At 38.1% G+C, this 13,703-nt stretch overlaps 1 protein-coding gene across 6 annotated transcripts in view; it reads right to left on the reverse strand.

Annotated features, from left to right (window-relative positions):
* Positions 1 to 13,703, reverse strand: part of EML4 (EMAP like 4) — a 165,360-nt gene that overhangs the window by 44,121 nt on the left and 107,536 nt on the right. For 4 of the 6 annotated variants that reach the window (XM_054819788.1, XM_054819789.1, XM_054819790.1 and 1 more), the window contains 3 exons: positions 13,142 to 13,270; positions 10,010 to 10,035; positions 9,534 to 9,566 (listed from right to left, as the gene is read on the reverse strand). In XM_054819788.1, coding sequence (XP_054675763.1) covers positions 9,534 to 9,566; positions 10,010 to 10,035; positions 13,142 to 13,270 — 188 coding nt within the window. The remainder of the gene's footprint in view (positions 1 to 9,533; positions 9,567 to 10,009; positions 10,036 to 13,141; positions 13,271 to 13,703) is intronic. The other 2 variants (XM_054819791.1, XM_054819787.1) reach the window with 1 other exon arrangement.

The following is a 13,703-nucleotide window of genomic DNA, read 5'->3' on the forward strand; positions in this document are numbered from 1 at the left end:
CTTCTTTAGCAATTAGCATCCATTGTTAATGTAACTAATACTACAAACCCAAAGTAATATAATACTCTGCTGTGAATCTGGAACTCCAATATTTTTTATGAGTAGGGATTTGAAAATCACAGCAGACAGAGGGAACTCAGTTTCAAACCAAAACGTAAATAGTTGAGTAGGACTGGGACAGAAGAACAGCTGTGAATGAGCAATGCAGTATTATGAAATCTCTAATCACATTTGATACAACCAATATTGAGCTCTAAAATTAAGATCTTTAAACAATTACTTTTATATTTCTTTCATGAGAGAGACTTTCCACAAACGCCCAGAGAATGCTTGTAAATATTTCCCCAATTAAGCATAAGATTATTACTCAGACTGCATGAATGTGCAATCTATGTTTTGCATTCCCTAAAACATCTAAAACTGAAATTTCAAAGAAACTCATTCCCACAGAATCGTAGTTTAACAGCTCAAGTCAAACTTGGAGATCTAAAAAGGCATGAGAAAGCAGATAATTTCAGTGACAGCAGAAGCAACGTAGACTCCAAAATAGTCTCTTGCTTACAGAAACATTTTAGAAGATGCAAAGATCAAGAAATAATCAAAGTTGTGAGCAAGACCAACCTTAAGCCAGGTCTACCCTTCTCTGAATTTGAAATACCCCTACTATACAGACTGCAGAAAGATACTCTGTCTTACTGTAGTCAGAAGAGAATGAGAGAGGAAAAACCTGTAACTGTTTTCAGCCACCAAAGATATAAAGCAGCCTTGCACAAAGTTTGGAAATGAATTCTTGACACTCAAGGTCTTTCTTCTACAGTTAGACAAGACAGAAGATCGACGATCATCAGCCTAATGAAAAAATGTGGTGAATATTCTAGGTTATTCAAAAGAAGTACTGCTATAATAGAAGATTTTTTCAGTGTGAAATTCTGTGGGATAACACCCCAGCTCTGAAACACCAGAAAGCACCAGCTTTGAATACAGCAGTGATGATCCTAGCATACCCCAATGACTTGGTCAGCATTGACACACATCGGAAAAATCTACAGAGACCAAAGCATGTAATATATTCAGTAACTCCTAGTCAGAGAAAGAACTACTCATGAGCTTGCATGATTTTAACATGATTAGTGTGACTCCTTTTCCACTTAGAGCGTGCTCAAGTCAACTTTTTGAGACCAAGAATTCATTTTATTTGAATTTTGTGTCACTTTTGACCCTGATAACAGGTTTACTCTGCACTGGAGGCAAGAGAAGGGAATTCTCCTATGACAGTCCAAATACAACTGGAAGCTCAAAAAATAATTCCTGAACATAAATCATAATAATTGAGCAAAACTAACAAATGTGTAAAGGTTTTTCCTTATTTAGAATATTAATACAATGAAAATTGAGCCATTTAAATCCAGTTTCACAGCAACAAATACCGAGAAGATGAAAAACAGTTGTCCCACTTATTTCTAAGTAGACATACAGCTCTTTTGAATGAGCACTCTGTGAGTCCATCCACTGACAATAGCAGAAAACTTGCCTCAGATCAAATAACAAAGAACAAAGAAAATCACTTCCCCGTAGCTAAATTGGAAATAATAGTTATTTTACCAAATGTGCATTGCTCAATTGCATTGCTGAGAAAAGCTAAAGATCAGTGTTGTCACTAGTTTGACACAAATGTTTAGATAATTATTCCAAACTAGCACACGTCTCATTTTTCCCCTAAAATCTTTTTTTATAGTATGTATTTTACAGAGATTAAACAATAGTGGCTAAAATCAAGAGTAACACATTAATAATGACCTTTCTTTTAAAATCTGGTGCTCACACACTTAAAACACAGCATAGCCGGAGGGTGTTTAAAAAAGACCATTCATTTGTGCAAGTCAAATTCCTGATTTAACACTGAGCTTGGCACTTTTGGTTCCACAAGATCAGTGCAAAACGACACCACAAATTTAGGATCAAATTTCTCAATACTGCTTAGATCAGTGGAGACAAGCTGCAACTGAAATTCATACGGATAGAGGCAGTTGCACCTGTTGGACCCTGCAGATGAGAGAGATGAAGAGTCCAAGAGGAATTCAGTCAGGTCTTTAGCCTGAAGAGAAGAGGCTCTCCTGGAGCTTGGCGAAAAGATTATCTGCAGGGCATTCAGATACAAATTAGCTCTCTGAACTCCCCTATTAAAGAAAGAACATATTTTGCTTACATTAGCTAGCTGCATGTTATTCAAGATTACCTTTGAAGATGCATATTTAACACACTTGTTAGAGAGACATTGGCTAGGTATAACTTGATTAAGCCTCTCTCTACAGGAGAGGAAGGATAAAAAGAGACAACCCACTGAAAGACTTTTGTCTAAGACTGTAAATTTCCTTTCGTCAGAATAACCTGTAGGGCAGATATAATATTAATGTAAAAATCTTTTGAAATACTAGAGAGGATGGCAACATATCAACAAAACCATTCTCAAACGGCAACTAATTGCCTAAGGCCAAATTCTTGTATTTGCAAGTTAAGAAAACCAGTGATTTAACTCTTTCGTAGCATACCGGCTCAACAGACTGCTCGACAACATTAGTCTATCTGTTTCTTTCCTGCATTCTCACTATTTCCAGTTATAAAGCAGTATGTCAAGACTTTATTTTCACTCGATCTTTTGGAAGAAAAGAGCTTTGCTCATCTCATAACAGATATGTACGTAAGGGGGTATAGGGAAGATAAAGTCCAAAGTTTTAAAGAGAGTGGGGAAAAAAACCCCAACAAAAAATCCTTGACCATTTTGGTATCTTCCAGCCTGAAAACAGTAGGTATGAAAGTAAAAGTCTTTTTGCATGATAACATTTCAGTCTGTCTCCACAACACCACAAGTCTTACCTTTCACGACTGTGGGTGGCTATAACTGCACGTAGTGTTACAGAGGCGAACCCACCAGGGTTTTGGTGCATTAACATTTTCCATGAGGCTGCCTATCTCCGTTAGAATTACTTCTGATACATCCTGGGATTGCATTTGTGTTTTCATAAGTGAGAGGTTCAATCTTTGTGTAATTAACTAGCATGTTAGAGCCCTTTTCCTCACCATTTAATTCTGGCAGACAACCCATTTATAGCTAAAACATTGCTAGCAACTCCTGCATGTGTGATCTTGCACTTGGAATTATTTAATTCTGTCTTACACTACTCCAGGCCTCAAGAACATCTAGGTCTTACTGTACTAAAATCTTAGCTTCCACTGTATCGGTTTGGTCTCTCAGCTTCATGTCATCAGTGACATTTCATCTGTGCTCCTACTTTCCTGTGTTAAGTTCATTAGTGTAAATACTAAGCCAAATAGTTCCCAACAGGCTGCAGGCAGATGTTAGCAACCAGAGCATCTACTGCGGGTTCTTTGAAAGTTTATAGCCTGCTAGAGAAGAGAGGAATAAATATGTCGGTGAAACAAGGTGCTGCTACTGAGAAAGAACCTTAGAAGCCTGCCTGATCTGCAAGGAAACAAGTGCATCTTCTTCACTGACAGTCACTGTAAGCCAGAATATTCACCTTGCGTGCAAGGAAACTGTTGGTAAGTCACGTAACACCAAAATCCAGGACAAAACTAGGGACAAATAAAAAGTTGTAGACGAACAGTAGACGGTGGCTGAAAATTTTCTGCAAAGCCTCCATGTATCAAAAGGAGATTCCTATTAACATAAATAAGCTTTTAATCAGGCCTTATACAAGAAAAAGAAGAAGAAAAAAATAATAAAAAATTGCACCACAAAGGTAACAGTAAAATCCAACTTCAAACAATGCCTATTAATTTGCTCTTGGAAGAAAGTTTAAAACCCAGCAATTCAGGGAAAGCAAGCTGGAAGCTTTTTCATACCAATGAAAAACACTGCAGGTGATAAGAGACAGCAAAGATATGGCAATACAAACCATGTGAAAGGCTGAAATTATTGCTTCCGTGAAGTCAGCACAGAAAGACTCATGCAATGACACCTAAGCAATTTATTACTTTCTGTGAATCATATTCTTAGGGGAATATGGAAGGTGTTCAGAGGAAAAAAATAAAACTAATAGGAAGTGAAAGGAGGAGGAAAAAAAAAGATCAAAGAAATCTTTGTAGATTAACTAAGAAGTATCTACAGAGAAGAGCAATTCAGAAGACATGAAAGCTACCGTTTAGATCCTTCAAAAATTTGAAGACGGTGACATAACAAAACCAAAATCCTCCTGGTTTCCAAAAAACATGCCTCAAAATGAAATTGTCAAGCGATACACAGTAGTTTCCTAGAAGCACGTGAGAAGCCCTCATCCTCAATTACTGATTCTTTCAACAAAACTGGACAAAATATTACAAGAATGTATTTTATATCACACTATTTCTCATGATTTAGACAGACCCTGAGGCAGCCCCGCAAGTCTGTGCTGTAATTAACTGCTCTTCAGCTAGCAAGTGTATGCATAATGCAATGTCTAATGAGCATACAGTAGATTTTATATACATACACACACACTCGGAGTAGATAATAGTGAATAAATAAAAAAATTATCTGTTTGTCTACATGGTTATAAGTTTAATTCTTCAGGAATGATTACACTAATCTTATCTTGCAAATTACTAGTGACTATTTTTCAATAGGTCCCACCCCATCTAGTTTGAAAGAGCAACATGGACCGATGCATCAAAACCCTCAGCTCAGTTCTACTTGTGTTTAGCATCTGAATCTTCCCCTTAAAGTGAATTACAAGCAAACGAAAAACCCCAAAAGACTCCAACTAGCTTGGCCAAGTAGAACTCTCTAATAATATGCAATATAAGACCACATCAAGAGTACATTTATTAATCTGTCTTCACCTTCCAGTTGCTTGACCAGTGAAGTTATGCTTTTTAATACTACAAATAACTTCTTTCCCACAAGCTTTCTGCTTTCAGGCTTCTGTCCAAGAACTCTGTAGGACCACTAACGTGAGGGACAAAGGCTTAGAAGCCTGTTTCTAATTTAAACTAGTGCTAACAGCACAGAGATGAATGCAACCAAATTCAGCCACCATGCCCAGACCGTTACATTTTAAGTCACAGTGGAATTAAAATGCGGCTGCAGGTCTGCCATCTCTCACCCTGAGCTGTGTGTCAATGCTTGCCGAACCTGACAAGCAGACATGCGCTGTCACTATTGAGCGCTGGCGTGATGCAAACCAGTTGAAAAAAGCAGATGAGATGAGAGATTTGCCTCAGTTTGGAATGATTTTACAGCTTTGCCTTGTGGTTTCTTAATAGATCTTTGGTTATTAATTTTATATAACTTGATAAGTAAATCATAGCTAAAACCCTGCTTTTGCATGTACCAGGTGACATTAAGAATCTAGGTATTAACAACAGTTACCATTTGCATTGAAATAATTCAAGTTTAATATTATATTCTACCTTTTTATTAAAAAAAGACTCAAAAAGGAGTAGTGGACATAAACAAGCTCACTAAGACTGTATCTAAATGCTTCCTGCTTAAATAATAAAATCCTGACTTCACCAAGAGTCAATGATAAAAACTCCCAAATACCAATTTGTTGTTCTGACAGTATCTATGGTTTTTAATAACATGCACTGTGCCTGAACGAGAGCAGGCAGCCCAAGAATAATGAGGTAGACTGGGTCTCCGTTTGCCCTCCGGTACATGAGCACCTTCAATAAGCATCTGACAGAAAATCTGTGTCTGATGAAAAAACTGATTTGATGTAGTTACTGAATTCTGCACAGGACACACTGTCAGCAGGGTAAATTTTTCCATTGTGAGCTTCACGATTGCCCCGTTCTGTGAAGCTAGAACTATAGCACAGTTAAACTAACAGAAAAAGTACTGGAAACTAATAAAGCACAAGCTAAAAAGAAACAAACTTAGGAATGCGGTGAATGTTTTTCATTAATTCTTTCACATATGGTTTTTATTGCCATCCAAAAACCTAAGTGTCTCTTATTACTTTATAATAAGTGAACAAGTGATTCATATACAGAGCTGCTATCACTGAAAACCAAACTCAAACACGGAATCTCAGTGAAAAAAAATTGCCTTTTATCTTAAAATAACCCAGGTCCTTAACTTCTGGGTATAAAAATATAAATGCTTTATGATTAATATGTTAAAAATGTCTCTGCTGAAGTGAAAAGAAAGATGGCTTTTATAGGCAATTATAAACACCTGCTGGTAAAGAATTTAAAAGAACAATTTTAGCTAGTGTCCTTTTAAGGCTGTAGAAAACACCTGCTCATTGAACCTATAGCTTTACTGGATTTTCACAGAATTTTAATACCACCTTGGTACTCAACTTTATTGCAAAAAGGTTGTCCTGGTTTTCAAGGATTAAACAAATGACTGTTCAAAAATAAGCTGAAAAACTTAAACCCAAAAATCTCTTCAGCAACTGTATGGAAGCGTGTCTAATACTTCCCTCACTGGATTGGCGTCACCACGGCGTTCCTGTCTGTACTACCCCTGCCTCAGCATATACCCAGATGCATAAAGCTCAGGCTGAACCTTAACCTGGAGTAGATGCAACTCAACCCAAGTGGGAGAGACAAAGGCACTGAGGGAACAAAACTGGGTACTGAGGTAGAAGGTATGTGTCCAACAGTGGTAACAGGCACGGCCTCGGCACAGTGCCATGCAGAAGAAACTCAGGTGACTGCACGCAAGGCAGCTGCGGGCTGCGGCTCCCCATGCTGCTGCTGCTGGCAGGAGGAGAGAATTGCCCGGGTCTCGCTGACATTTACATGCAAGACCTGTAGCACGCTCACTGGGGGACTCCACACCAAAGCCAGTTCAGACATCGAAGCCAATGCCTTTCACTACTGAAGTTCATCTAAGGTTACCTAAGATTCCCAGTTGCTCCTCAAGTCTTTCACTTTTATAGCTAATACATACTATCACCAGAAATCACAATGAGTGTGCGCAGATGGTCACAACACAGATAATATTGCAGTAACTTCTGCTGCTAGAAAAATACAATTCCAAGAACTAAACATGCAAAATTTCTCTGCGTTTTGTGGTACTGTGCTATAGTGACATGTTTCAGAGCAGGTTCTTTAATGGCAGAATCAAAAAAAAAGGAAACAAAGTGATTCCAGGATGTGCAAAGCTACAGAGAATTGTCACCTTCCATCCTATTACCCCATGCAAACACCTTCTGCTATGATAATTTGCAATTTCACCATGTTTCCAAACTTATTTTATGTGTGTATAAAGACACTGAAGTATTTTTATGTAGATTTGCTTTGAAGCTTGACAGTTTGCACACCAGAAGTCTTCCCAAGAGCCTCCCTCACACAATTTCTAAGAATCGCATTGACACAATCGTTAGCGTGGGAGGTGTGTGCCGGGGGCATACACAGTGTTTCACACACAGCCTTGCCAAATGAGCAGCTCAGGGGAGCTGCTGTAACTTAATTAACACCGTGCTACAGACTGCTCGCCTCTAGAGGCAAAAGCTGGCAAGCCACAAAGCAGTGTCAAAGCAGCTATAACTTTTCATGCCTTTGCGTTGCAGAACAGGAAGATCCTGCACAAACACCACGAGCAAAGGCTTCATCCCACCCTGCCCAAGACAACTCTGTCCAGCTGCACGGGACAGAAACCATGTTAACTGTCCGTGCAACTCCAACTTTCTGGCCGGTTGGGTCAAGGTGCCAACTGGAAATTGATTATTTTTTTTGGTGGCAACTAACAAGTACAATACAGGCTGAAGTCACCTGCCCTGAACAGGACGTTGCACTACAGAGAATTGGCTGAGTATTGTTAAGCTTATACTGGAAAGGATGGGGGAGCCCTCTGCAACTACAGTAACTACCAGGTGGCTACTCAGCAAACACAACACAAAACCTAACACAGACTTTCACACATACACACACTAAAAGCTGTCATAAAATACACTCATCGGTCCGTATGAAAAAAAAAAAAAATCTTTGGAGGCTGAATCCTGCTAATCGCAACTTCACCCATGTTAATGGCAGAATGATGTTTTGCCACTATACATGTTTAAAATGTTAGTAAATGCGTTTTCTATGGCAAGACTTTCTCTCCATCTTCCATATACACGAGGCCACCGTCATCTGCATCATACTTCTCTTTCATTCCAGCTGGGCTCAGAACAGACTCTGGCACGACACACACAGAAGGTACCCATTCAGCACTCAGCGAAAGCTCACATCGTCCGCAGGGTACACATGGAGGCCACGTAAGTTATAGCTACCAGGATGAGAGAACTGAAGGACGGCCCATTCTTGGCAGAACATGCAGAATTGTAGAAGCACATTGTAAGGAAAGAATTAGTATTGAAAGTATTTTAGCTGTATGCAACTTGGTTTTGTGAAAAGTTGTGTTTGGTAGAATGGGTATTTTTAATGTAACAGTTTTACTTAGTTCTTGCAAAGCTAAAGTGCAGCTGGTCTGGACACTGCTGATTCGTTTTCTTTTTACAGTAACTGTTGCTGCACATATGTACTGTTCCACAGCTGGTGTTAAGCAACCTGGCATAATGAAACATTTCTTCTTTGTTCCTGATGCTTACGCACCCTCTTTCACCCCTATTGTCTTTGAAGGATGCTTTTGGTAAGAATCAATTTAGGATATTTTTAAATCTGTAATTTCTCTATGAATTAGAAAATATAAAGCAATTGGATTCAAGTTGATTTTGTTTTCATTACAACAATTCAAATATTAACTTCCAAAAAATTTGAGGTTTTTTTTTCTTTTTGAAAGAAAATCCAGAGGAGATCAAAAGTAATCAATCTGTGTATAATGCAATCTTGCTTACAGCGCAGAATTTGGAGACTACAGATTTGTTAATTAGGAGCGAAAAAGCACGCGACAGAACCTCTGTACATAGATGTATGTTGTGTACAGCATGCACTCGGGTTACATGCTTTAGTTTTCAAACTGCATGCTTCAGTACAGTTTGCAGGACATCAAAGCAGCGTAATTTTGTGACAGAAGAAGTGGATTTCTTTTGTTGTCACGTCCCACCACGTTCAGATGGACGACTCCTTTTCCTGTCTGAACAAGCCAGCAGCAGCAGGTAGCCACAGAATGCAAGATTCATTGGTGCAAAGACATACACTTTAGAAGAGACTCATTTTTCATTTTAGGAGACTATATTAAAACCTTCAGTCTCTGTTCTCATCTAATCAGTGTGTAGGTGTCGTAATATTGGCAACACAGAAAGCTGAGATAAAACAAATCTTTTAGTTGGCAGTTCTTAATATCCTGGTATCTTAGGCAACAATGCAAGACTTCTAGAACCTTATATGAACACTCATTCCTCTCTGAGGAAATTATGCGTGTAGTAATTTATTTTAGACGACCCCCAAATAATCCCCACATAGATTGCAATGTGCATATGCATATATATTTCCATAATAAGAAAGCTGAAACATTTATTTGAAGCCTCAAACTTCTTAAGAGATCATGCACTGATGCTCTTTGATGGTGAAAAGCCAAATAAAAGATTTGTGAGAGCGCTAAATTAGAAAGCGACCAAAGGGCATAGCTTAGTTCTTACCTTGGCTGTTTTTTTCACGAGTTGACATTTTTGCTGGTTATGGAATAGAAATAAAATATCTTAAAACTATTTCTAATGTCTCACACCTGCTTGGAAGAAGACTGGCACATCAGTCAAAACTTTAGATTTTTGTTTTCATAACCTCTCTCTATTTATACACATACACACAGAGAAAATAATCAACAAAGGTTTTTTGTTTCACAAAATGAATCCTCCCACCACCCACCAAAAATTTCTGTCCTTCCTAAAGATCCAATTTGATGAAGCATTTTTCCATAATTTTAAATATCCTTATGCAGGTCTTGAGTAAAATTTGGCCAGAGGAATTCTTGGAGTAATTATCCATACTATTTTAGCTCTGTATCCCTGTTTCATAAGCATATGTCCCAGTGTATTTATTTACAGGAAATACTATTCAGTCAAAAGCAAATCTCTTCAACTTCATCCAGTATTTAAAAATAAATGGTTTTATTTACCTTGGCTGATGATGACATCTTTGTGCCTGGGGAAAAATTCAAAATAATATTGTTAATGATACGTGAAATGCTTATCAAGCCAATACCATCTAGTTCTTACACATTATTGCATTTGGCAATCTCATCAGACTCTGTGTACAATGTAGCTGTAGTATAGGACACTAAATAACTCAGCTTGGTCATCATAGTGCATATTTACCCATATTTTATGCAGTTCACTGTACCTTTCGAGTAACTTAAAGGTCTTTGGCTGTATGGCAAAGGTTCCTAAGAATTACTGTGATAACAACAAAATACAAAAAGCTTTTAAAAATAAATTATAGAGGGTAATTCCTTGTGCACAGAAAATTCCATTTTGAGAGAGCAAACTTGTAATAACCAAATGTTTTAAGCTGCCAAACACCCTCAAGCCTGCATACAAAGCATTTAACACCTGTCAAAATAAGCTGTCAGCACACAACACAATTTTTTCTAGGAATTAACCCTGTTGGACACATGGATTAAGTGTAAGCAAGTTGCAGTTCATTTAAACTGGCTCCATGCACCTTCAAAGGAGCACAGTTGAGACATTTCTCCTCATCAGAACCAGGAATGAACCACTCACAAAAACCCCTCAATTCTTTTTTGTGAAAAGAGAAGAAATACTGATTTCCAGCATCAGAGCTACTTCTTACCAGAAAAAACACTCCTTGATGGGAGAATGTATTGCATAAAAAACCCCCCTCTTGAAGTCATTTGAAATTCAGCAGGAAGGTATGAGTGGCATCCAATATTTTTAGCTGGATGGAGGTCAAATTTTTGTAACAGTGACAAAGGGTCAAGCATATGCATGAGGAAAGTCATCTCTGGCTATCGGTGGAATCACCCTTCACCACACTGCCAAATGAAAAATTAAAACTGGATTCCCAGTTTTGCCTGAAAAACAGTGAATGATGGGCTGCCGTGGGAGCCCTCTCGCTTCTTATGGCTTTATCAGACCAATTAACAGCTCAGTGCTGGCTTAAAGACTGAGCTTACTAAACAAAATTCATATCCTGCGCTGGTAGCGCAAAGCATATGTAAAACATTTCTGTCCTGAGGCCCACATTAGGGGCCAAATTCTATTCCCTTGCACAAGACTCCGGTCCAACTTCAGGCAGATTAGGCCAACGTTTCTTAATTGGGAACAATAAATGCAATATAACAATTTGACTTTGCACAATACCAACCAATTCTTTTAGAAATGGGGCACAGAGGATGTGAGTAAGAAATGAGTATTTATGTGTGCTCTTGAATGCAAATACTGCTTTTATTATAATTTGAGCATAAGAACAAGGTACACAAACAATACAAGGCTCAGTCTTCATCAAATGATGGTCTACAATTGGTAATGTTTGAAGCTTTATTTTCTGCCAAATACTTTAAGATACAACAGCTTCAAGTTACGAACAGACAGCTTGCTTTAACAATAATTAATCCTAACCTTTCCTTGTCCACTCTTTTGTTAGATACCCAATTTTTTTTCTACATTAGAGACTGTAGAAGGGCAGCACTTAGTCTTTTAGAAAATAAGCAGAATCACAGGAAAATGAAACAAGATACCTCTATTTTGACCATGCCTAAACCACTATACAAAACAAAGTAAAATTTATTTTTTATTATTAGCAAATCTGAAGTCTATACCACATTGTGAAAGACACTTCAGTAGCATAACAAAAAACCAAGAAAAGAAACTCAACAAGTAGAAATCAAGGCAGAGGGGTTTTTCATTCCAAAATATTGTATCTAGCAGTACCCTGTTATAATCTAAATTGCCAAAGGGCTTTTAAATTCCAACAGTGAAAACCAATTACAAAAAGAAAAGAAATACTTGCAAAATACATAACCCATAATCCCTCCCACACAGCACTTCACTGCTCTGCAGAACTCTTCAGGCTAAGCATAAAGCTTTTAGTGAATGCGTCAATATCCACACCCAAGATTAATTTAAGATGGTTTTGTTCTTCCCATTCCTAGGACTGAAGGAATGCACTTGTACTGCTCTTGACTCTAAGTATGTATTTGACAGCCTTATATGCAAGCTAAGGACAACACTACAGAAAGGATCGTAAAAAGACTGGAAATTACTCTGAAAGGTCTGAAGAGTTTTATTTGTCATAGTGGGAGAGGTTTTCAGGTAGTTCTGCCTTGGAACAGTTAATGGTTATTTGAACAAAGATTAATGAGCAGATGTACGAAATGTGCAGATGACATCAAGCTGGGAGAAGCTGCCAGCATGCTGGGGGGATCTCGGCAAATAGGAGAGGGGTCAGTCAAAAAGTCAACACAACAATTTCCACAAATTCAGCAAAATTTCAAGAAAGTCAAAAAAAGAAACTGTGTGAATACGCAGGGGGAAGCCCAATTGGCAAAGAGCATTGAGGACAAGAAGCGGGTCACAACAGGGGTCAGCAATGTGGAATTACAGCAAAAAGCAAACTCTTGTCCCTGTGCTGACGGCAGCAAGAGAAGTAACTACTCTGTGCTATTCATCCCTGGTGAGGCCTCCACTGGAGATCACAAACTGAGAAAACCTGCTGCTGAAGAGCAGCACAGGGGGATCGATGGGCAACAGCACATCACCTACTGGAGGTGAAGCTGAAAAGAAGATCCCTGCCTATTCTCTAGAACCTGCAGCCAGGAACTTGTTAAACAGTTAATTTGAGAGACCTAGCTGAAATCATAAAAGTATATTCTTACTATTACACTCTACTTTAGAAACATACATGCTACGTCAAACCCAGTAAGTTAACTGCAAGGAAATACACTAGCATTTTCAAATCAGTTTCAATTCGGGGGAACAAAAAATGGCTGGAGCTTCACAACAGTGGCATTAAGCCATAAATCTTAACTCAGTGCATAATTCTGCTAACTCAAATGGACAACATTAAAATATATTTACACTCAATCTTGCATTCACTTTTTATAATAATTTTAAGATTTCATAGGCACTTGGAGCACTACATTGCCACGTTATGCAAGTAATTACTCCTGGTAAAAACAAAGATGCAAATGGTCTTAGCATATACATAAATAAGTTCACCAACATTATGCAATTTCATCATATTTTGACTCTAAAGTTCACTTGCTTTTAAGTACCAAGCTGATACATACTTGTCTGCATTCTTTGCCACTTTTGATATTAATTTAGATGTTGATGCTACTCTCAGCAGCTTGTTACGACTGTCATCTGAACTCTCCCAAGCGCCGTGAGGTTTTTCAGCAGTCAAGGATTTCTTTATGCTAGAAGAAACAAAAATATAGTTTAAAACAACAAGATAATAAGATAACAATAACTGGAACTGGTATGCAACTGACAGGTCAAGCAGCAGGAGACAAAAGCAGAGCGAGGTCTTCCTTCAAGCTGAAGCACGAAACAGGAAAAAAAGATTAGTCGAAAAGTTCTAACTGGATGAATGAAAATAATTGAGCAAGACAGCTGCCAAATGTTTTATCCGCTCCTTTCCATTTCCAAATGCTCCTACATAAGGACTTGAGCAAAATAACTCATACTTCATTACTATACTGCTAACGAATTACCAAAGTGGAAGTGAGGCTACAGCATATTAGCCTTAAAGAAGAAATTATTTTTAAAAAATCACTTAAGAAGCTAGTAAAGTAGAAAATTTTTCCCTGATTAACTGTTCACCAGCTTTAACATGCTAATTTCTGAGGC

Source organism: Grus americana, chromosome 3, assembly GCF_028858705.1.
Source record: "Grus americana isolate bGruAme1 chromosome 3, bGruAme1.mat, whole genome shotgun sequence".
Lineage (NCBI taxonomy): Eukaryota > Metazoa > Chordata > Aves > Gruiformes > Gruidae > Grus > Grus americana.